At 37.2% G+C, this 26,244-nt stretch overlaps 1 protein-coding gene across 19 annotated transcripts in view; it reads left to right on the top strand.

Moving 5' to 3' along the window:
* SPEF2 (sperm flagellar 2) overlaps positions 1–26,244 on the top strand; it is a 198,141-nt gene that overhangs the window by 85,681 nt on the left and 86,216 nt on the right. For 15 of the 19 annotated variants that reach the window (XR_010157255.1, XR_010157254.1, XR_010157256.1 and 12 more), the window contains 5 exons: positions 1,428–1,536; positions 2,525–2,682; positions 6,896–7,069; positions 10,767–10,841; positions 25,575–25,723. Coding sequence is in view for 16 of the 19 variants with exons in the window: in XM_009449294.5 (XP_009447569.4) it covers positions 1,428–1,536; positions 2,525–2,682; positions 6,896–7,069; positions 10,767–10,841; positions 25,575–25,723 (665 nt within the window). In the remaining 3 variants the exon portion in view is untranslated. The remainder of the gene's footprint in view (positions 1–1,427; positions 1,537–2,524; positions 2,683–6,895; positions 7,070–10,766; positions 10,842–25,574; positions 25,724–26,244) is intronic. The other 4 variants (XM_054684412.2, XM_054684411.2, XM_054684410.2 and 1 more) reach the window with 1 other exon arrangement.

The following is a 26,244-nucleotide window of genomic DNA, read 5'->3' as shown; positions in this document are numbered from 1 at the left end:
TTTATTTTAGAAAAGGGTCTCTATATATACATGAAAGAGCTCAACTGATTTTTTTTAGCTAGGGAATTAGTAAGAATAAAGGTTGTGTATTTTTATTCAAAGATGCCTACCAGCATAAGTCTTAAAAAAATGATATCATTTAAGGCTGGTACAGCTAAAGGACACAGAAACTGGAGTGGTTAAGAGGCAGGGAGAACTTGAAGTGTTCATTCATGCAGTTTAGGTTTGCTAGAAAGCATAAAGTGAAGTCAGGATAATGCAGATAAATTTGGAAAAAAGGAGGTAGGAATTTAGGGACTGGATGCTAGTGAAGAGATTCATCAACTATACAGGAGTGCTGGAAAGTTTGTGGTAGGAGTATAGGTCTTTAGGATTGCAAAGATGGAGCCATTCAGGGTGATCACAAAATTCATTGGCCATGGTACAGAGTACCACGAGTGAAGGGAAGGGGAAGGAGCACTGCCTGGGGCTCGGGGGTTGGGAGGTTGGAGAGAGAGGAATGCTGATCCATGCACTGAAGTCCTGACAGCAGTGAGGTAGCGACCATGAGATGGTGCATGGGCATCTCCCAATAAGAGCACTCCCACAGTTTTCTTCAGTCACCTATTCCAATGTGATCCTTGGGTTTTATGAATCATTTTAAAGCATCATTCTGTATTCTAAATTCATTTCACCTTGTTCTGTTATGAATGGAGATGAAGAACAACTGATTACTATATCCTGTGAGGGTTCTTCATTTGCTCGAACTCTATTAATTTGCTATTCAATGTTCTCTTGCATTGAGTAATTCTAATTTCTTTTAATCTAGTTCAAGGCTTTCTTTCCTCTTTATGATTTTTTATTTATTCTAAATTGGTAAGTATTCTGGACTTCGTACCATTAATCCAGAATAGGACTCAATCAGAGCTGTTGAGATTGGTTTTTTTGTTTGTTTGTTTTTGATCTCTTTGGGTCTATTCCTTTATGTCTATTCTACAGGGAGATCATAAATTCTAGAAAGAAACAATAATTTTATTGTATTGCATATAATTTCAAGAAATAATTTGTATGCATATTTGACGTTCCAGCCACCTTGTTCTTTCATCTTAATTTTTACATCACTGTGTTAATTTTTCCTATTCTTTTCAAGTTAGTTATTCATGATGACCCATCATTTTTCATTCTCATCTATCATAGACAATCCTGAGATCCTCTACACTGAAACTACAGCTTCTCTTTAATGTTTACTTATTTTCCCCAATTTCCAAGAAAACAATCGAATTCTTATCTCAAAACTATACTCTTTCAACATCTTTTAAAATATTTTTAAGTAACACTGGACCAAATACAGGACCGTATCTGTTTGGCATCTTTCATCAGTATATTTTAGCAGTAAGTAGCAACTTTGGTTTTGAAAATTATCTAATTAAATAAATTTTATACCGTAGCTGAAGAATTGTCCTATAAAACTGCTCACGAAGATATCAGTCAACGTGTAGCTGCTGAAAACCAAGATAAGGATGGAGACCAAAATTTAAGAGACCAGATACAACATAGGTTAGTTTTTAACTAAATGCTCTGCTTCTTGTTTCATGCTTTTTAAATAGATTGACAACAACTTTGGAATCATCAGATCTAGAAGAATATCTATTTCTTAGCATTCAATCTTTTACAGGTAAAAGAAAACTAAGTAGTTTTGACAATAAGTGAAATATTTATGTGCTAGCTTTCATATTTAGAGGGCAAGTCATTAGTCTGAAAAAAAGAAGAATTAAATCAGGCAATACTTCCCTTTATGGTTACATGAACTTATAAGTTAATTATATGGAATCCTGATTCAGCACTCATTAAGGAAATGCTGGTGACGATGGTGGAACTTCAAAAAGTTAGGCATCGGAGTGTAAACTACTTCTATTTTGCTAAAATAAAATTATTCTTCTGGTTGTGTGCAATTTGCCATTGCAAAGGGAAATTTAGACAAAATTATACAATTTTATGAAACCCTGAAAAGTTTAACAATATGAAATGAACCAGGGAAGAGTAATTTGAGCTACATTAAGGCTGTCTACTCTCCAGGAAGAAAAAAACAGTTTCAAGAATTATTCCAATAACACTTCTGAGTAAAGTATATAAGTCTAAACCATCTATACTTACTCAAATATCTCTTCAATTTCTATCTCTGAGAAAAAAATAGATGGCCTAGGTGCATCAGGCTGTAGCTACCATCCGAAGAGAGTTCAGAGTTATTCTACTATGAGCACAGATGATGTTTTCTTAGATTTTCACTTAGAGACCTGTACTCATACTAAAAGTTTTCCTGAATCAACAACATTTTCCTCTTTTACTCTCATACATCTCAAAAAATATGTCTTGATGACATTAAGTAATTTCTTCTTTAATCTAAAATAAATAACATTGTTTCTTTTTCAGATACAATTATATTGGCAGCCTGTCTTTTCATTACGTATGTCGGATAATTTATGCTTAATGTCATTCTAATCTTTTGATCAGTATGAGATATTCATATCATATTTTGATTTTGCAGAATTATAGGCTTCTTGGACAACTGGCCTTTATTGGAGCAATGGTTTTCAGAGCCAGAAAATATTTTGATAAAAATCAATGCTGAAATAGATAAGGAATCTTTATGTGAAAAAGTAAAAGAAATTCTTACGACTGAAATAGCAAAAAAAAAGAATAAAGGTATTTACATTTGTTTATAGTTTTGAGTTTAGGCAACTAAAATGTGTGGTTTTTAATGAGTTTGGTAGGAAATGAAGATGTGATTGAAAAGTTCTTTCTTATCTTTGGATTTATACTATCGACAAATATATTCTGCCTCTGGCTTTAGCTTTCTGTTGTATATGTTTCCGAATAAAAGATTTTTCTCTCTCTTATTTTAATCAAAAAGAGACCATCTCTCTGAAAGCATTGTTTTCACATAAAAAAAGCAACAAGAAAAAAACCCAGCAGAGTTAAATTTAAATGTTAATTCACATTTTATTCTCTGGATATTTGCAATCTTTATTTGTTAATTAGATATTTTTAAGTAAAAACTAATGAACATTAGAGATATTGTAGATAAAGGTAAAGGTTTTACTTTGTTAGCTTTAGCATTATAAAGAAACCATGTGAATTCTTTTAGGATGGACACAGTAGGCAATTTTTTCTCACATCCACCTATTTTGTTATAAGTTTATTTATTATTATTAAGTTGATTATTAATTATATATTAACTTGCTTTCATGTTTTATCTTACCCACATAAAACTGCACAGATCTCCTTCCTATTTCATTCAACCAATGATAATTGCCCACTAACTTTTTATACTATTATTGAAGCTTTTTATTGAAAGAGATTTTAACTTCAGTCCAATATCATATTTCCATTGGGATTTTACCTTAGAGACAAGATTTGAAAAATAAATCTTTCTTTTTTGTTTATCAATTACCCCAAATTATATTGGCAACTACTGTTTCTTAGTATAATAAAAAATGGTCAAAGTTAATAGTGTCAAAAGGATTCTAAAGTTGCCTTGATAGCATACTGTCTCCTGTCGCTAAATTTGTGACCTAACTCCCATAATGTAACAGTTAACTAACATTAAAATAGCCCATAGACATAAACCACAATCACCATGGAAATCCAGGAGCTCATACTTAGAAAGACAAACTCCTACATCTAAATGCCTACTCCAAAAACTACCAGCATGAACCTTTCAAACAAAAAATAATCATATACTATTTTAAGAGGCTTAACATGTCATTTGACAGAATAGCAATCTTACAGAGTCTTGGTTGGGAAGCAAAAACAAACCAATTCTAACTCATGAAGGCTTGAAGCTACGGGTTAGAATCAGTTTGTTTTTGCCAACTATTAGACTCAACTTCAACATTTTCCTAAAGAGTTTGCATTCTAATATTCACTGACTACATTAATAGACTCAGTTATCACTTAAGATTTATATTTCAAACAGGTAATTAACAAATGTTTAATAATTAAAACAATAAACATTAACCTAGCCCAGTGCTCTGTATTAAACTTTCCGACTAAGTTAAAAAACTAAAAGAATGTGGTACTTCTATATTCTGACCACAATATACTGTTAAGTAGGGAAAAGCAGGTTACATATGAAATAGTCTCTTTTAAGGAAAGTGTACATAATTATGTATTAAATACATATGCACAGAAGAGTCTGGCAGCATATATATACTTGATGATGGGGAAGGAGATAGGACTTAAAGAGACTTAACAGGCAATTCCCTTTTCTACTTGTCTTAATTCTTGGATGTTTAAAGCAATAATTATGAATAACTTTAAAAGTCAGAACTAAAACCCCTAATTTCCACTTCAAAAGAACATCTAATAGAATGAAGCCTCCTAGCTTGCTGAATTGAAAAGAGTAATCTAAGGGTGGAGTAAGCACATGTAAAGAGAAATAGTCATGCAAGAACATAGGCAATCGTCGCCAGTGGTACATTGAGTAGAGCTGTGGGCCTCCGCAGTGTGAAGGGATGGAAAGACTGGGCAGTCAGGGAGGGTGTGCCAGGGAAGGTGAAACTGCATCATGCAAGGCAAAGGGTCATCACAATGATGGGAGCCTAGAAAGACTCCAGTCAGCCATGCTCCATCCCTCCAGGCATCTGGGCTAACCATCTCCCCTGACTGGAACACTCTTTCACCAGAAATACACGAGGCTCACTCCCTGGCTTGCTTCATGTCTTTGCTCAGATGTCACCTTATGGTTGGGCATACTCACCCTGGCAGTCTATCTAAAACTTAAGAAGCTGCCCACAACAATTTGATCTCCCTTACTCTGTTCTATTTTTTTTCCATAGCACTTATCACCATCTTAACTCTTGTATAAATTAACTTATTCATCATATTTATGGTTTCTTTCCTACCACTAGAACGTAAGCTTCATAAGGCCATTGATTTTTCTGTTTTGTTTTACTGCTGTATCTCCAGCAATCAGAACTATTGTTTGCAATATTATTATAATTATTATCATTAGAAATAGTAGTAGTTTTACTTTATTCTTGTCATCCTTCCTTTTCTTCAAGGCAAAATTCAGGTTCAATAAATGGTTGTTGCAGGAATGAATGAATTGCTAAGGCTTAATTGAAGATGTATGTACTGTGCAGTATTCTAAGTGCTTTGTATTCACTTTTTAAAGTTAGTGATACACATTTCTTTCCCCTTCCATTTCCTCCTCACCCCACCTCTTGTATTACATTGCCCTTTACCGTCTTTTTACACTTGTTCACTTTGCTTTCCCACTGGACATTTTCAAACAATCTTTTATTTTTCTCCTCATCTTTATTAGCTACTTCTAGATTATCACTTTTACATTTGACACCACTTGCTAACCCCTTATACCTGCTCCGTACACACAAATACACATATATTCCTCATCACCCCCATGCCAACCACCACCATCACCACTCCTACCATCACCACTACCACACCACCACATCACCATCACTATCACCACCACCATCACTACCACCATCCCCACCACAGCCATCACCACCTCTACCTCCACCACCATCACCTCTACCAGCACCTCCACCAGCACTACCACCAGCACCATCACCACCTCTACCTCCATCACCATCACCACCATCATCACCTCTATCTCCACTACCACTACCAACACCACCATCACTACCACCATCCCCATCATCACCTCTATCTCCACTACCACTACCAACACCACCATCACTACCACCATCCCCACCACAGCCATCACCACCTCTACCTCCATCACCATCACCACCATCATCACCTCTATCTCCACTACCACTACCAACACCACCATCACTACCACCATCCCCACCATCATCACCTCTATCTCCACTACCACTACCAACACCACCATCACTACCACCATCCCCACCACAGCCATCACCACCTCCACCACCATCACCACCACTACCACCAGCACCATCACCACCTCTACCTCCATCACCGTCACCACCTCTACCTCCATCACCATCACCACCATCATCACCTCTATCTCCACTACCACTACCAACACCACCATCACTACCACCATCCCCACCACAGCCATCACCACCTCCACCACCATCACCACCACTACCACCAGCACCATCACCACCTCTACCTCCATCACCATCACCACCTCTACCTCCATCACCATCACCACCTCTACCTCCACCAGCATCACCACCATCATCACCTGTATCTCCACTACCACCATCACTACCACCATCACTACCACCATCCCCACCATAGCCATCACCACCTCCACTACCATCACCACCTCTACCTCCACCACCACTACCACCAGCACCATCACCACCTCTACCTCCACCACCATCACCACCATCATCACCTGTATCTCCACTACCACCATCCCCACCACAGCCATCACCACCTCCACCACCATCACCAGCTCTTCCTCCACCACCACTACCAGCAGCACCATTACCACCATCACTACCCCTACCTCTGCCACCATCGTCACCATCATCACCACCACCACCTCCACCACCCCCATCACCACCACCACCACCATCACTACCACCATCCCCACCACAGCCATCACCACTTCTACCTGCACCACCACCACCATCACCACCTCCACCACAGTCAACACCACTGTTATTAATACCACCACCACCATCACCACTACCACCATCATCACCACCACTACCCATCAACATTACCACCACTGCCATCAAAAGGCAAGGGCAACCATATTTCTGACAAGGGAGAGAAGACTTGCAATCTTAGCTTTAAGGACTAGATGATTTAAGGGAAAGCCCTAAAGCATGAATTAGCTTTAAATACGTAAGATTGTTTTATATTAATTTAGATTTCTCTTAGTTCAAGTGAAATAGTAGATTTCTAGAGTCTCTAATGAAGGTCAATTCTTATCATCCTTTTGAAGTTGAGAAGAAATTAGAAGAAAAGGAAGCTGAGAAAAAAGCAGCAGCTTCCCTGGCTGAGCTTCCACTTCCTACACCTCCTCCTGCTCCTCCTCCTGAACCAGAAAAAGAGAAGGAAATTCATCAAAGCCATGTGCCTTCAAAAACTCCTACTGCAAAAGGAAAACCTCAATCAGGTGATTGACAGAATGATTTATAATCCTGTTTTCAGTTTCTTATTTTTACTCAGTAAAGAATTATAAATTATAGTCTATCTACATTCAGACTTTGGGCAACTTCAATCATATGAAACAAGGCTTTACACTCAGATGGAAGTGGAAAAGCCCTCGGAGTAGCTGAAAGCGTAGTTGTTACAAAGCCCAACTACTTTGCCATGTAGGAGGAGACATGGAGTCATCACACCTAGGTCTACTGATTAGAGTAAGACCACAGACGAGAAGAGGGAAAGGCACAGAGTAACAGGTAACTTCAGGCAGATCAAGAGGATACACGTCTGTGTGCTGAACTATAGAGTTACATTTATGTAATGAGTAAGAACATCTTAATAAAATAAGAATGAGTATAGCTGGTTTTCCACCAGAATAAGGGAACAAATTAACAGCAACCATTAGAACTAGAATTTATATGTAATTGTAAATCTTCAGGACTATGTGATTATAAAAGTATAGAAACAAGCTCCTGCCATCTCAGTAAACATATATTTATGGACACAGAGATAAAGAGCCTAGATAGAGAACACTTTTAGTTTAAGTTTGTTCTAGATCCTTAACCGCTATGGACCATAAGTCTAGCATTAAGTGGCAGACAATGAATATAATGACAAAAGTGAAGTGCTTAATTGTTGTAATGCATGATATTGGTAGAGTGTCAGTATCCATTTGTGTGTGTATATAAAACAAATGAGGCTCTGGTTTCTAGTTTCAGCTTTATAAATGGCTGACTGTGCAGTTACACCATGTCTACATAAGTATCTTTGATACTGTGTCATGACCACATTTCTAAACTCTATAGTCTTTCTGCCTCACGGAGATTTGAGATAGGTCTTAATTTTTAAAATTAAACTTATTCATATTAAACAAAGTCATATGAAGACTTTAGTAAGATATATTATGATATATTAAAGACCATTCTGCTCCAGGAAATTAGAAATTAACTATAGGCAAAATACACACATCCTAAAAAATGTTTTTATCATGTCAACAATAAAACACAAAGACATGAATTAAACATACACCCTTTTCCCGCTGTCTCATTAGGAAATTAAAAAACAATTCAGAGGTCTGGAGGAAAATGGAAATATTTAAAATGCTTTTTAGAACTGGGGAAGACAGGCCAAGCGTGGTGGCTCATCCCTGTAATCCCAGCACTTTGGGAGGCTGAGGTGGGCAGATCACCAGAAATCAGGAGTTCGAGACCCCCCTGGCCAACATGGCAAAACCCCATCTCTACCAAAAATACAAAAATTAGCTGGGCGTGGTGGCAGGCACCTGTAATCCCAGCTGCTTGGGAGGCTGAGGCAGGAGAATTGCTTGAACCTGAGAGGCGGAGGTTGCAGTGAGCTGAGATTGCCCCACTGCACTCTAGCCTGGGGGATAGAGTGAAACTCTACCTCCAAAAAAAAGAAAAGAAAAATAACTGAGGAAGACAGTTTTCACAGTGGGTCAGGTGAGCCTAGAATTATCGAATATCGTCCTTTAACCTATAGCTATGACTCTAGGTTAAAGCTCCTCCTCAGTTTGCTCCAGTCAAGAGTATCTATGTATTTGAGCCATTTCCTGAAACCAGACTCTAGTGTTTCTGATCAGGACCAGCTCAGTCTTTAAGTTTCTGAAGTTTGTTTGCTATTTTATAATTATATTCTTGAATACTGTGCATTGAAGAAATAATAAATCTATTGTTGCTTTAAAGAGTGGTTGTACTTGTCTTTTTTTCCCCACCAAGGTCAAGGCTGGTGCCTGATATTTAAGAATGTTTAGAAAGGTTAATCTCGAGAGTCTTAATTGCTGCCACCCAACCTTACTGTGATGGACATTGATAGGGCAGGAGAGCAGACAGCACTGCCCCTGCAGCTCAGGGAAGCTTGGTTAGGCAATTTGAGAAAGGAACATTTATCACAGGTTTTTAAAATGTTTTGTGTAAATAATTTACAAATTTTCCAAAATGGAACATTTTTAGAACTGAAAGCCTGAGGCTTCTGAACATGCCCTACTCAAACATCTAATTACAATCTTCAGCAGAAGTTGAGATGAAAAGAGGAATTATTCACTAAAAAACCAAACGAAATTTTTTAAAAGGGCTAGAGTAGGCATAGTACATTGAATCCTATTTTGTTATTTTGTTAAAAATTTTTGTTATTTTGTTAAAATTTTGTTTAAAAATTGTTATTTTGTTATTTTGTTAAAAATTTTGTGATTTTGTTAAAAAATTGTTCTATATTTTATTCAGTTCCATATTTTATATCTCCTTCCATTATACTTGGGATTAAATTTGAAAAACTCCATAGTTATGTTCCATTGAAGGGTCTATTATCAAATGCAGTATCAATTGTCACTATTTAATTGAGAATTAGTTCTTAGTATGGCACAATAGAATAATACTACCTATACTTCTATTTAGGTTTTTCTTTCTTTCCCTCCCTCCCTCCCTTCTTTCCTTCCTTCCTTACTTCCCTCCCTCCCTCCCTCCCTCCCTCGCTATCATCCGCCCTCTTTCTTCCAAATTTAGTGGTCAACTACTTGGATTTTTAAATATTCATTTAGAGAGATTAACAAAGTCACCTGTCTTATTTCTGTGGAATCTTGGTTATCATGTCTGTGATATTTAAATGTAAGTGAAATCTGCTAGGCCTTTATACATTCTTATAACTATCACTTCTAAATACAAAAAAATAGGTTAAAGGGAGTCTGTCTCCATCACAGGCATTTCAATTGCCATACTGGTTCATCCTTTAAAATGAAGGAGAAAACGATAGCCCAGGACCAGGGAGGAAAATAATTAAAATCATTTGGTAAATAATGCAGGATGTAGTGAATTTTTTTTAAAAGGAACAAACTCATTAATTGGGGCATCTCCAGATCATCAGTTTTCCAATTTCTCCCTTCCAATATATTTCTGAACTATATCCCAGGGAATTTAAGATAAATATACTCACATCATTCTTTGTATTACAATTACAGTCAATGAAAAATGTAGAAGTCACAAGGCAACCAAGAGTGTGACCAAGAGAAGTTCAAGGGTGCAACATATCAAAATAATGTGGTTATTTACCTCTTCTTCAAAGTGTTTGGCCATTATTTTTATTTTATTTTATTATTTTATTTATTTATTTATTTAATTTTTAGAGACAGGGTCTCACTATGTTGCCCAGGCCATACTCAAACTCCTGGGCTCAAGCCATCCTCTAGCCTCAACCTCATCAATAGCCGGGACTACAGGTGCATGTCACTGTACCTGGCTTTGGCATCATTTTTATTACAGATACAGTTGTCTTGTTGTATAGGCACATTAAGTTGAAATAAATCCAAATACAGCCATATGCTCCAAATGGATTTGTGATTATCTTTTAAAAATGCCACAGCTAGTTCCATTAAAGAGTTTATGATCAAATCCGCTACCAAATGTTTATATTAAAGTTAGGACTAAACATCTCAATGTGACAGAATAATGCTGCTATTAGAGCTATCATTCCAGAAGTTTCAACCCATAGTCTGTCTTCAGGATAATTTTAACTCAAAGTAAAGACCTGAGCCATTTTATGCAGTTCACAAATGTAACTGTTTACCTATGGGAAATAGCATTAGCTTGCTTACAATCATATAGCCCAGGCTATTGAAGTAAATCATCAATGATTTTTGTGTGTCGAATTTTGTTTAGAAGCCCCGCATGGTAAGCAAGAATCTCTTCAGGAAGGAAAAGGGAAGAAAGGTGAGACCGCACTCAAAAGAAAAGGTACAGCAGATAAAAATAGATATAATTACATGTAATTCTGCATTTTATAACTATCTCAGTGAAAATAGCTAGATTTGTATAGTAGTATACATTGACCACTTCTCTCAGGCATTTGTAAATCATAAGCCCTTGCCAAAGAATATAGTCGCAAACTTTCTGCATCCTGGCGCTTACCAAAGGCCCTGCTGAGAAAAGTGATGCTTGCAGGGATAATTTAGACAATATCTAATATACAGAATATCCATTTATCAGATATATTTTAGCTGTTATCCTTGGGCTAAGCTGTGCCATCAGAAAGCTACATACTGAATCAAGTTTTCTTGGACCCCTTATTGAATTTCCTTCACTGATAAGCACTTTGGTAAAAAATAAAATAAAAATCTTACATTACCTTAGAACATTTACAAAACTAAGAAAGGAACCTTGGTACAGTACTGTTAACTAAAGCAGAACATTTAATTTTTGCCATCTATTTTTAGTGGAACTCTTGAAGTTTTTGAGACCTGTCTACATTTTTTTGTAATCCTTTAAGCCAGTAATTTATAAACAATTAAAAATATGAACTGGGGCTGGGCGCAGTGGCTCATGCCTGTAATCCCATCAGTTTGGGAGGCTGAGGTGGGCAGATCCTGAGGTCAGGAGATCAAGACCATCCTGGCCAACATGGTGAAACCCCATCTCTACTAAAAAAATACAAAAATTAGCCGGGATGGTGGCACACACCTGTAGTCCCAGCTACTCAGGAGGCTGAGGCAGGAGAATCCCTTGAATCCGGGAGACACGGAGGCTGCAGTGAGCCAAGACTGCATCACTGCACTCCAGCCTGGGTGACAGACTCTGTCTCAAAATATATATATATATTTTTATATATATTTTATATATAGTATATATATTATATATAGTATTATATATTTTATATAGTATATATATTATATATAGTATTATATATTTTATATATAGTATATATATTATATATAGTATTATATATTTTATATATAGTATATATATTATATATAGTATTATATATTTTATATATAGTATATATATTATATATAGTATTATATATTTTATATATAGTATATATATTATATATAGTATTATATATTTTATATATAGTATATATATTATATATAGTATTATATATTTTATATATATGTGAATTTGAATTAACAAATGTTTACAGCTTGATGTAACTTCTTGGTGTAACTACATACTGGCAATGGATTTTAATGGTTTTACTTTGTTCTAAATTGTATCTCATGCAAGGGATTTTAATTCTTATGACTTGTTTGAGTTTCTTCAGAGAATTTTTCAACCATCAAAGAGTAAAGAGAACTTTGCAAATATTTTAGAGAACTTTGAGTTACTTTCCCCACCCCCAACCCCACTCCCTGCTTTTTTAAAGAGTCATAAATTCCCTGGAAAATTTATGTCATGCATACACCCTCAATAAGTGAACTTTTAAAAGCCTATTTATGAGGGGTGGTGTCCCTTTTACGGTATGTGGATATGTACTCTGTAACTATTTTTTTAACAGTCAGGTACTTTTAAGTTATCTATTTGAGCATTAACAGGTTATTTTTATTGATGTTGTTTTATTGAAAATTCTTTTGACCTGACATTCGTATTTGGTATTTACTTTGTATTTTTTTCTTAATGTTACAATTCCATGGCCTCAGTTCTGAAATGCAAGCTATTAAGTCCAGCTTGTTTTTAGGTTAGGTTGGTTTGTCTTTTGGATTTATTTTTATTTATTTATTTATTTATTTATTTATTGTCCCTGACTGCTTCCCTACTGCCCAGGTATCTTACAACTTAAATTAATCTGGTGGCATTGCATTGCTTGCCTTTTTCAGTTAATTGTAAATGCCTATGGCTTTATCCATGCGACACTATCTCTAAAATATCAGCCTTGCAAAGTTTTTCTTCTGCATAACGTTTGATTATGAAACAATAATGTTTGATTTTAAGTTGTTGTTTCTTGTTTTGAAACAGGGTCTCACTCTGTTGCCCAGGCTGGAGTGCAGTAGTGTGATCATGGCTCATTGCAGCCTTGACCTCCTAGGACCAAGCAATCCTCCCACCCTAGCCTCCCGAGTAGCTGGGACAACAGGCATATGCCACCACGCCTGGCTAATTTTTGTATTTTTTTGTAGAGATGGGGTTTCAGCATGTTGCCCAAGCTGGTCTCAAACTCCTGGGCTCAAGCAATCTCCCCGCTTCAGCCTTCCAAAGTGCTGGGATTACAGGCCTGAGCCATCACCCGTGGCCAATTTTAAGTTTTTTATATAATTATTTATTGTAAAGAATTTTGTTAAGAACAGTTTTCCTGAAGACTATGTTTTCACTCAAAACTCACTAATGACTTTCCTTATTTTTCTAATTTAGTAGGCCAACTTTAATGTCCATTGAAATGAAATAAAACTTCCAGTTTAAAAAAAAAAGTCCTCCACAACTTAACATAGCAGTGGAGGTGAAACTTTTATTATACCAATAATAACCTGGTATTATATTTTCTGAAGGAATATTATGCCCACTACATCATTCCGTGGCCCCTATATGAAATCCTAGGTGATAAATTTCATTCAGAATCAAGGGACAGGAAAATGTCTCTTCCTCTGGGTGATTAGATAATGGGCGCCTCAAAATGAGAGCATTTTCCTTTGTGTTTTGGCTGACTAGAAGTTCAGAAAAAAACTCGTGGCTCAGGTTTAGTATCTGTGCAAGGACCTAGATCTCGATGTCTGCCTTCTAATTCCTCTCCTGATTTTGAACTTCTACTTTAAGTTATATTTTTCCTGACCCTAGTTTCATTTATGTTCTTTTTTCTATTTTACTTTATTTCTGTGAAATAGGGGGATATAATTTTTTTTTTTTTTGAGACAGAGTCTTACTCTGTTGGGGGTATAATTTCTAAAGTAATTGATAGCTGGTGAAAGAAAATCCCAGGCTCTAAAAAGCGTATCAGTTAGATTCATATTGAAGCCGCTGTAGCAATAAATTAACTAAAGATTGAAAGGCAGTATGCATGCATGCAATTTACTTCTTCCAGGTTCATTCGAGTGGCATTGTCATGAAGTATGTGTCTTTTTTAAACTGTTCATCACAAATTGCCAGTGCTGTTGCAGTCCAAGAGTGTGTACTGTTCAAAACATAACGTGCTAAAATAGATGTTTGGACATTCTCAAATGTCCAAATATTTTTGAGAATCATAACCATGATTCTCAAAGAGAATCTCACCCTTCTCTAATTATATGATATGTTGGGTTTGTATAACTAGAGCTAATTGGTGAGTTAACACTGAGATAAAAGTTTTAGTTAAAATTTTAAGGGCTATAATTTATGCTCAGCTCTCACTTGTTTACTAATAGAATAATTTTCATATTTTACATTACTCATCCCTTTTTTCTCATCAGGATGAAAAAAGCAAATGAAGCATCATTATAGAATCATCGAAAATAGAAATGAAAAAGACATGTATATTAGGTACCAAAGCATCAAATTAGACATAATTAACACATGCTCTAAGAGCATCCTTAATAAAAGCATACGGACTCCAAACAATTCATAAGCAAACACAAGTTCAACAGCAAAATATATACATTGGAGCCATGTAGTTAGCTCGAATTAACTACAAAGACTTCCAAATACTTTTTGCTTTTATTTTACTATTATATTGCATTAAATAATATTTGAAATAGGTGAACTCTCAAGATTTAGACATCTTTATGTTACATATAAATCATGTGGTTTTGGACTTCCTTCATGTGAAAGAAATGATTTTATTTCTTAATATTTCAAATTAACACCATTGCAGGTGAACACCATTAATTGTTCATCTGTTTATTTCACGGGCCATTTGATACCAATTATATTTAAAGAGCCTCTTAGTTGAGGAATCATCTATTTTTTCCTTTCTTCAAACTTATTAATTCCTGCTGTCGATATCTTTGATTCATTTATATTCTTCTCTGCATATTAGATCAATCTCTACCCTTCTCCCTCCCAAGTCTTGACACTGAGATGCCATTAACAATGGTACTTAGAGTGTTCTTAAAAAAGATTTCACCTCCTCTTGAACTCATTTGCCACTGTCCCATTATGTTTCTTCATTAAACAATGGCTTTTCAAACATATAGCCTTACCCAGGAGAGATGTTAATTAGGAGCCAAATGAAGAAAGTTTTCAATAATCAACTAAATTCAGAAAATGCCAAGTTACATCAAGTTAAAATGTTTTTAATTACAAGATTTTTTTTTCTATAACAATGTGCATTTCAAAGGGAGCAGGAGACACCATATGTAAGATCCCAGGGCATTTTGGCTGCAGAATTCTTCTCCCTTGGAGGAATATCTGTTGGGACCAGAGTTCTCTGGAACAAACACTTGGAAATCATGCCATCTTTAGTTCCGATGCTTTGCCACATGTATTAGTGTTAGTATTGTTCCAGTGCTTGCCTTCTGATTTGTCTTACAGGGTCAATTATTGTAGGTGCTACCAAGCCACTTAAAATAATAAATTTAGTATCAATGTTATAAGCATTAATGTCACAGGACTTTTCCTTAGTTCAGCTAAAGACGGGGTTCTTGTCCATCCCATGGCCATGAAAATTTAGGCTCACAGACGGCTTAAAGGGTGAGTAAAACAGGGTTTTATTGGGTGAAAAGGGAAAAAAAGAGGGAAACGGACTCTCGCAAGGCCAGAGTCCCTCCACTAGAGCCCTTCCTGCCTGGCAGTTTGAATCCCAGTTTCCACACAGGAAAAGGAGGGGCTAGGCTCCTCCCCACCGCAAATGATGTGAACTTCCCAAGGCTCCACCTTAGTGGGCAGGCTGGTTGGAGTTTCTCTAGGGACCCCCTGCCACCTGGTTGTCTCATTCCCCTCTCTAAAGAAGTACATCTATCTAACTGTTGTTAGATTAAGGATAAGGACGAAGACCGATCTTAATGCTTCCTGCTGACAGGGGGCGCTGTTTTGGGGAAATGGCAGTCAGAGCTCCCTCAGAGGCCTATTTAAGGGTTCCTAGTAGAAGGGGCCATTGTCAGAGGCTCCAGTTGCATGACTGTTTATAGTTTGATGGCCTGAAGGCAAGAGCAGACAAATGGAGTTATTAGAAAACATGTATTAAAACAAAACAAGGGGGAAGGATAAGGACAGCTCAAAAATTCTGAGGCCTTTTACCAGTTTGCACAGGGAGAGGTAGGCCAAAACCCCAACTGGTTAAAAAAACTCTACTCTTTTGCTGGCATGTCAGGCTTCTGGGTTCCCTTCCCCTGAGCCCAATCCTAAGCCAACCAGTTTAAGGCTTGGGAAATAAACTCTTTCAAGTTTGGAGGATGGATCTGAGGGGAGTGTCCCATAGTACGGAGATGCAATTACCTATCTGTGAAGAGAGGACAGAGGAGGAGATAGAAAAAAAGTAGCACCTTTTAAAGGAGTCCCAGAGGGTCAGGATGCATTTGAAAGGGATACAGAGTGAAGATGAATGGCCACCCATCTAGAAAGAGGGGAGCAGGCATCCCTGGTTCCCATTTCTTCCTAGCAAATAACCAGGGTACATGAGGGAGAGGGAAGTGTGTCTACTTTCCCTCTTCCATACTTGCATCTGAGTGATTTTGGCAGGTCCCACCATGAGTGCCAAAGCACCTTGCACCCATGAAGCAGGGAGGGCCTAGAGAATAGGAATTATCTGCTCTTACCCATGTATGCTTTATCTCCCCTGCTGCCAGTAGCCTTGGAGTTTCCTAGATATCATTCATGTCATGGACACTAACGTGACCTTTATCCATGAAACAGGAAGCTTGGGGTTGGCTTAATCGGCAGGAATCAGCCACTCTCAGTTTTGCTGTGCCTTTTAACCTCTGTTGTCATTTGCCCCTGAATCCCCTAGATCCAGTTTTCCTGCCTAGGGCTTTGACCCAAAGCTTGGAATTGAGTTTGGGACAAAAATGTGTCTCAGGGAGTTACATGGACTCCTTATCATAAACCGAATGCTAAGGTGAGAGGAGAGGAAAGAATGTCTTGTGACACACCCAGATAACTGGTGGCTATAGTTATGCTTACTAAGATTTGGGTGCATGATGCTTGGCTTTGGTTAGCTGCCTTGGTCTTACTTTCCCAAAAAGGAAACCTCTGAGTGATGGGCATCCTATTTATTCCCATCACCTCAGAGGATTTGCAGGATAATTGCTTAGAACTAGAATATCGATCCAGATTTTTACATTTCTCATCCCTTTTGTTCTTTTTGACCTGGAGCCAGAAATTGCTGGTTGGTTCACAGAAGCAAGCAGGGTTAGTCTAAAATGTAGGTGAAAACTTAAAAACAACTAATGACTTGAGAATTTAACGACAAATGTGTAAGTTTTGAAACATGATTTCTCTCTCTCCCATCCTCATTTTTGTTAAAAAATCATCACAGGACTGAATGGTTTGCAAAATAGATTTTAGTCTTATACTTGGCCTGATTATTTGCATAAAGTGCAGCAAGAATAATTATTTCTGTATAGGCCTTTTGGATTGGTTTTGATGGAAGTCTGTTCCACAAGGAATCTCAGATAAGACCTTTTAAAGCCAAGCCCAGCCATGGGTTTGTATCCTCAAATACCTGTGAGGTGGGTGGCCCTCTTCTCTTATGGTCCCAAGATAAAGTTGGAGCTCCTGAACCTGTTAGAAAGTGGCATTAGTGACTTTTTTTTTTTTGAGATGGAGTCTAGCTCTGTCACCTAGGTTGGGGTGCAGTAGCACGATCTTGGCTCACTGCAAGCTCCACCTCCCAGGCTCAAGCGATTCTCCTGCCTCAGCCTCCCGAGTAGCTGGGATTATAGGCACATGCCACCACACCCAGCTAATTTTTGTATTTTTAATAGAGACAGGGTTTCACTGTGTTGGCCAGGCTGGTCTGGAACTACTGACCTCATGGTCCACCCACCTCGGCCTCCCAAAGTGCTGGGATTACAAGTGTGAGCCACCGCACCCGTCCAGAGAGTGACATTCTTTACTGACCACAGGTCAGGAACCCTGTACAAGGACTGCGTAGATGAAGTTATGAGCCTTTTATTGGCTCTGCAAGTAGAGATTTACTCCTTAAAGGGAAGCATACCCTTCCAGTCAAAGCCTAGGTAAAATAACCACTTTCTCCAATTGTGTCCTGTTGCAAAAGAAAAATGGATTTTTATTGCACTGATGCAAACAACTATATTGCCATAAGAATACTCATAGATAGGTTCTAAATTCTGGAGGAACCAGGCAGAGAGAAACAAACGTGCTCCAAATTTTGATCATAGGAGTATACCTTGCTTACTCCTTAATTATTAAAGGCCATAAATAGTCAAAATAAGTTTCCTTGACTCTGAAAAACAAAATAAGGATCAGCAATATTCCAAGCAAAGTCAAAAATTTGCTTCAGCTTTCTGAGTTCAGTCCATTTAGTTCTTGTTTCACTTGATATTTATGAACATTTCAGCTATTCATGAGTCCTGTACGTTTTTTTATTCCAGTGTCACAATCTCCAAAGTTATCAGAAACCTGTGTTTGAGAGCATCTGTTAAAATTCTATAGCTCTTTATAAACTATCTTTGAAAAGGATTAAAACAAGACAACAATTGTCTGTGGATAGCAAAATGTCCAGGGTAGTTACAGTTAGAAACACGATTGACAAAGAAGTTTGGTTTTCTCCACGGTTTTCAATAACTTAACATAACAACCTTAATTATGATTGATAGCATATACTTAGACATTAGAATTTTAGAAATTTTATACAGTTTTGGAACATATATTAGCATTATTCATCAAGATATAACCTAAAGAAGATTGAGCATCATTTTGGCAATCCCACGTACCTAAACCTGTCAAACAATCCTGTTTACCTCTCTTTTCTGGACACTTCAGGGGCCCTCTGAAGTATTCAAAAAGCCAAGTGCCAGTGAAGATAATTTTGATACAGAAGTTTGATTTTGGGAAGCCTTTTAAATATGTTTAAAGCACTTGATATTATTAAATAGAATTCCAGATTACCATAAACTATTTATTTTGCCAAAATGATGACTCAGAAATTTTAAAGAAGCAAAAACCTTTTATATCCCTTTACAAATTTTGCCAAAGAGCAGATTAGTGCCTTAGGAAAACCTTGTTATGCTTTTATTTCAGTGTTCAATTTACAGGAAAACCATATAATAACCTTTTTGGAATTTAGTTAATATGTTCACACAGAGAACCTTTTCTGCAAGATTAATTTCCACAATTATTCTACCACTTCTTTGAACCTTCAGCTTTTTCCTAATTTCACTCAATACAATCCTATAACCCTAGGCAAAGGTTTACATTACCATGCCTTCTTATAACTGTTTACTAAAACACACATTTTACTGTTCTTACACATCTTGCATGTAAATCTATTTCTAGTAGTTTCAATTAACTCCTATCAATTTTAACTTTAAGGTAAAGCTTGGTGAGTTGCTTTAATTGTGGGCTAAGTGTAGCCAAGGTTTGCCTTCTTAATTAAGGGTGTGGTTAGTTCCATATGTGCCCAGACCTTACCAATTGTGAAGCCGCATGTCAAATAGTTCTCAAAACCCAAAAAGCAGTTTGTAACCTTAAAACACTTAGCAAACCTTGCATCTGACCTGGATTTTACCAATAGTCTTTAGGGCTGTTTTTACTTCTTAAAGATTAAAGTCACATGAAATGAAGGGTACCACAGCTTTTAACTTCCCTTAAAAAAAGTATTTGATCCAAGTGCTTGTCTTTCTTTAGGCCGAATTAGTTAGAGATCTTTTCACAGACATCACACACAGTACATACATAGACAGGCAGAAGAAAATCCAGTTGCTGGGTGGGGTCCTTTAAGAGACAGAGTTAGGAAAACATGCAGACATTGAACCAGAGAGGGCTCATCCCCTAACACAGTATTGCTAAACAAAGCCTTGCCAAGTGGTTATGCCCCTAGGATGTAAAGCAAGATGGAGGCTTGCAGCACAAACCATACGGACATGAAAAGCACACAAGATTGGCCACAGCCCAAGACTAGCCCCACAAATCCTTTTCCAGAATTAAAGCTTTACAGAAAATATGAACAGTATTAGTTGAGGGCCTGGCCTAGTAAAGGGGGGTAAAAACTTTAAAGGTTAACTGCTGACAGGGTGGAGAAGAGGAAATAAAAAAAAAAACAGTTTAAAAATGTCTGGGAAAGAACCTCTTACTCTTATGCAAGTTGTTCCTCCACCAGGGAGATGTGTTCAATTACTGTCCAATGGAGTAAAACCCTTTGGCTGGGGAAGGGGAAGGCTGTGGTGGCTTGTGGCTGGGAACCAGCCATCCAGCTGGTCAGGACCCTGGGACCATGCGTCCCAGCCCTGGCATGGGGCAGGGAGCATCGGGGAGCTGATGCTCACCGATCTATCCAGTAGAAAAACTGAAAAGGCCATGAAAAGACCTGGGATTCATGGGGGTTGGGGACTTGGTTTCCCCCACCCTCAGAAGTCCAAGGATGAAAAGGCTTAGAAGCAACAGTGAGAGGTTTTTTTTTTTTTAAGTTTTTTTTTCTTTTATTATTATACTTTAAGTTTTAGGGTACATGTGCACATTGTGCAGGTTAGTTACATATGTATACATGTGCCATGCTGGTGCGCTGCACCCACTAACTCGTCGTCTAGCATTAGGTATATGTCCCAGTGCTATTCCTCCCCACTCCCCCCACCCCACAACAGTCCCCAGAGTGGGATGTTCCCCTTCCTGTGTCCATGTGATCTCATTGTTCAATTCCCACCTATGAGTGAGAATATGCGGTGTTTAGTTTTTTGTTCTTGTGATAGTTTACTGAGAATGATGATTTCCAATTTCATCCATGTCCCTACAAAGGACATGAACTCATCATTTTTTATGGCTGCATAGTATTCCATGGTTTTGAGTCCCCATTTCACTCACTGCTTCTCAAGTCCCATGTTGGGTGCCAAAAATGTTGCAAGACTTTTCCTTAGTTCAGCTAAAATGGGGTTCTTGTCTGCCCACAGCCATCAAAATTTAGGCTCACAGATGGTTTAAAGGGTGAGTAAAGCAGGGTTTTATTGGGTTAAAACGGAAAAAACAGGGAAACAGGAACTCTTGCAAGGCCAGGCAGTTTGAATCCCAGGTTCCACACAGGAAAAAGAGGGCCCAGGCTCCTCCCCACCACAAATGGCATGAACTTCCCAAGGCTCCACCCCAGTGAGCAGGCTGGTCCAGGGACCCCCTCCCACCTGGCTGTCTCATTAATGCCATTTAATTTGAAGGATCTGGAAGAACAGAGGAAAAAAGACAAAAGTGAAAGGAAATTGAAATAACTAGATCATCTATGAGAGCAGAGGCTCTTCAAGTATGGTTTTGGGACCAGCAGCATCTGCATCTGCATCACCTGGAAACTTGTTAGAAATGTAGATACTCAGCCCCACCCAAGACCTACTAAATCTGAAATTCCAGGAGTGGGGACCAGCAGTTTTGTGTTTTAACGAGCCCACTAGAGGATCCTGATGATCACTAACATTTGAGAACTACTTTACTGGAGCCCAAGGCTGACTGCTCTATTGTAGCCACTGGAAAATCAGAAACATTCAATGATTTCTGGTGTATTATTTATAATATACCTCTTCCTCCAAATATTTAAGTTAGATTACAATAAAAAACATGTTTATAATAATGCTGTTGAAATAGAAATAAAAATCCAAAGCCCTGAAATGAGGAAATTAGCACATTCAGCTCAAAGACACAGTGCTTATTGTGATGACTCCTTAATCAGAACAACCTGACAAGGTGATGGAGGAAGTATGATGGGTTTAAGTTTTAACAGGATTAATTTCTAAAATAGATTTTTATCACCTGAGACCTTTAACAGAGGACAGTATGTGGCACAATATGCAAGGTCGTCATAGATTTATAGCAAATGCAAAATACATTGGGTTTCATTGGAAGATTGATGCCACACATACAAAAGCTGGCAATTAATTTATGATTGATCATGGTTCTGGTAGCAAAATTCAACCATAGTCTTCTTTTATAATACAATTTATAAGCATAATAACAAACTACCTCTTATAAAGTACCTTTTATGTACCAGGCACTACACAAGATAATTTACATATATAATCTCATGAAGTTCTCACAATCATCTATGAAGTAGAAATTATCATTTTACCATGTCAAAGATGAGGAAATTGAGAGTCAAAATGAATAAAGAAGTGTTTTGTTAAGAACTGTTAACCTATGAGAAGAAAACAAAAAGCCTCTTCACTCTTTGGAGAATATTGTCTACCCTCACACATTAATTTGCACACTAAATTGCTCATAACTTCCCTGGCTTTTGCCTCAATAATGTTACAATTGTTTAAATAAATTAAATAAATAATATTTCTGCTCTTAAGTACGAGTCTCTTAATGAATCTGTTTATCAGACTGAAGTTTAAAAAATTTTACCAGAAATTTACCAAAAAGAAAATTGGTATGCAATATAAATAAAAATAATCTTAAAATCAATGAGCCAAGTAAATAGTAGTATAAGGACGTCTCTGAGTTTGCAAACTTCTAAGTATGAATCAAAAGAACATTTATCAATATGAACTACATCAATAGACACTAAAAGGCAATGAAGTATGACAATCAAAAGCATGGAGTCTACAGCCAGCCCGCCTAGACTGAAATTCTAGCTCTGCCATTTACCATAGATGGGTTACCTCTGGCAAGTTACTGTACCTTAATATGCCTCAATTTCCTCATCTGTGAAATGGAGTAATAGGAGTATCTACTCATGTGGCTATTATAAAGAATAAGTACATGTGCAAAAAAGTAAATAGTACAGGGTCTGGCTCAGAATAAACTGTAAATAAATATGGACTATTATTATTGGCCCCAGACCAAGTTACTAAAGACAGAGGGCAGAAAGGGGAATCCTTTGCAAAGCTGACCTGGAGAGTTCCCTCTTGTTATTCATTATAAAGGTGCTAAAATTAGGTTTTATAAGCAACCCCAGATAGCCAGTCTCATTACTTTGTAGTTGTCCACATTCTGTGTCTCCAGCTCTACACAGAGTAACAGCATAAATTTTAGGACAGTAAGCAGAGAAAGCTTTCCCTCCATGAGCTTTTTCAGAATAGTTTTTCAACCGTGAGTTCTGAGAACACATGTTCAGTCTCTGGCTCCTTGCCTAACACTGGACCTCTTCTCTTCCTGGTCATGTTGCTTCAGTCTGGTCCATTTCTGAGCTAAAATTTTCATCTTATTTAAGACACTCTAAACCTCCACTTTGATTGCCATTGTTGGCAGCCCAGGCAGCCATTAGCACTGTTAACAAAAAGTTGTTTTTTGCTGAACATGGTTGACCCCCAAGGCAATAAGAAAGCCATCACTGTTAACTGATCTGGTTTCTATCTAGTGAAGCTTTTAATTAAATTAAGTCCTAGAGGATATATTTTGCAACAGAAAGGTAAAAATAATGCCTTTCTTAAAAGAAAACAACAACAGTAACAACAACAACAACAAACACATAAAGCAGACTTTCCCTATCTTTTCCTCCCTCCTACGATTCTAACCTCCCAATCCTTTCACCTCCCTGAGGAAGGCCAATTTAATTTGAAAGTGTCTGGTTTTCCTAATGTCCTCTCATCAATTGATCCTCTTATCTTAGAATTAACTGTTTACTTTCTTAGTTGTAAATTTTGGTTCCAGCTCTTGACTTTTAATTACTCAGACCTTCACTGAGTTCCTATTATTATCTCTTTGCTCAAATCTACTGCTGTGTCACTTTGTCTTTGATTATTTCTTTATTTATACATTGATTTTTAAAATCCAGTGTTCTAAAATTGAATTTCTCTTTTTACTGCATTTTATTTTTATTTATACTCATTGCAGTGCCATGGGTTTCTGTGTGATACTATCAGGTTCTTACAACAAAAAAAATGGTAATATGTATCTTCACCATATGCTAATCCGTAGATTATTTTCCAAACCTTTCATCCATGAGCATGAGGAATAGTTATACTGAGGACTCAATTATCCAACTCTACAAGTGAAAGCAAACATCTTATTAGAAAATGAAGCCTTCATATGGTTGCATGGATGGTACTTAAAAAGTAATGCAGCTTGTTACATTTAAGATGTTGATAAAGATTTTGTTCAAAAGTGAATATTCACTAACGCATAGATACATTTTTATTCATTCAAATATTTTGCCCTTCAGCATTTTCATTGTTAAAAGTTACACAAAAGTTGTATAGAATCAAAGCACAATAGTCCAGAAATATTCCCTGACTTTCTCAGCTTTCACTGAACAATCATGATATTTAAGAAAAGAAAAAGAAACTCATTCCAGTGTCTAATTTATCATTACAAAGTTCTTCTTCTTAGGAATTTTGCTTAGATAAATTCATTTTAAATTGGTCATAGAGTTATCATTTGTACTTCACCAGAGATTCAGGTCAAAGGAAAATCATTATATAGAAAAATATATCAAATTGTGAAAATTGTCAGTTACTGCCTAAACAAAGACTTTCTTAAATTTTTCTAAATTTTATATAATTTAGATATAACTTCAGATCTATAGATAATAGATACTGTTTTTAAATATATAAGTAGAGATCACCTAAACTGCCCACAAGATATAATTAAAAATTTCTCCTCTACTTATAATCTACTTATTTTTAACTAACATAAAAGTGGAAGATGTATTTGCTTTTCTAAACAGCATTATCATTAAATAATACTCATTAAAGATATATTTTGGAGGAAGAAAGTGCTCCTAGTTCTACAGGTGTCTGTAAACTGTATCTAAAAATTTCAATAATTAATCTAAAGGTAAGTGGAATTTTAAACGGAGTGAATTTCCAAACCGCAATAACTTGATCTTTTCAGGGAATATTAGTGCTCTCTGAGTTAAGGACCAAGGTTGTTCATACCATAGGGCGCCACTTAACAGATCTAGATTCCCCTCTTGATGTTATCAGGGAAAGTGAAGTGAATGTCCTTTTTGGATTCTGAATTGAAAATTAGACCTCCTCTTTCTCGTTTTCTTCCCAAGCACCCCCCTTCTTTCCTCCCCTCCTCTCCCTTTCCTTTGCTTCCCTTTCTTTTCCTTTCGCTTTCTCTCGTGACTTGATTCTGCCAGGCTTATGGCACAGCAACTACCTTCATCTTTATTCCCTAACTGTAGCAAGAAATATAATTTCCCCACAGAAACGCTGTGTCATGTGCAGAGAATGTTCAGGGGCTACAACAGCCCCTCTTCTCCTCCCCTGCATCCCTCACCTACTCCAGCTGACTCTTATAACATTCTCCTTTCTCTCTGCCCTCTTACCTGGTCTCCAAGGGATACCAAGAGCACCACTCATGTTCTAGCTACCTTCTTTCTCATTCAAGGTGGAGAGTTTAATTTGCCAATTTTTGAAATAGTAAGTGGAATACAGTTTGTTCTAGAGTCTAAACTTTATAAAAGTCACATGTTCATTCTGAAAGCAAGGAAAGAGATGAAAATAAAATATCAAATATATTAGCCACTTGGATAGGTTGGATTGCTTTAAGACATTTACTATTATTAATATTATTGGTTAATTTGGGGGCTGTGGAGAATAAGGATTTTTTGTAAGACTCCTCAAAAAAGCTTAAAAGTAGTTAATGAATCACCTGAAGTCCATGGTAATTATAGATGTATTCATCCACCAGAATTCTGTCCCATTCATTTGCTTGTATTGGAATAATTTGATATGCATGTTTAAGGTTCTCCTAAAGGAAAATCATCAGGAGGAAAAGTACCAGTAAAGAAATCACCTGCTGACTCTACAGATACATCACCTGTTGCAATAGTGCCACAGCCACCTAAGCCAGGATCAGAAGAATGGGTCTATGTGAATGAACCAGTTCCTGAGGTATGGCCATTTAGAATCAAGCTGGCAGAATTCATTCTTTCTCCTGCATATAGTAAGATTCACACTGTCATTTGCAACATCCTGAAGGCCTTTTACAGCAGGTAATATATATCTATCCATCTGAGATTTTTTTTAGAGACTACTCAATGACCCATATCTCATCCTTTCTCCTACTTGAGTTTCTGAGTCATGCTTTGAACTGCTATTGAGTGCTAAAATGGGGGGAACAAATGGGTTCTGTGAGGAACAATTTTCTTCTCAAGAACACACAGAGATGCAGATTCCTGGAAGAATGACTTCCCCAGAACACATATCCAGCAAATTTCTAGCCTTCTATTCATGTTTTAATATCCCCATCACAATGCTTTTAAGTGAAGTTTAACCTTTGACTTTTTAGAAGTAGAAGAATATTTTTGAAGCTAACTAAACCCGTGAAAGAACAGACAGCTATCTGACCTGGGAACGTTAATGGGTATGCTGGTGTAAGGCAAGGAGATGTCCCAGAGGAGCGCTGGATGCTC

Source organism: Pan troglodytes, chromosome 4 (genome assembly GCF_028858775.2).
Source record: "Pan troglodytes isolate AG18354 chromosome 4, NHGRI_mPanTro3-v2.0_pri, whole genome shotgun sequence".
Classification (NCBI taxonomy): Eukaryota; Metazoa; Chordata; class Mammalia; order Primates; family Hominidae; genus Pan; species Pan troglodytes.
The sequence above is the reverse complement of the archived record's forward strand: the minus strand, read 5'-3'. Positions and strand labels throughout refer to the sequence as shown.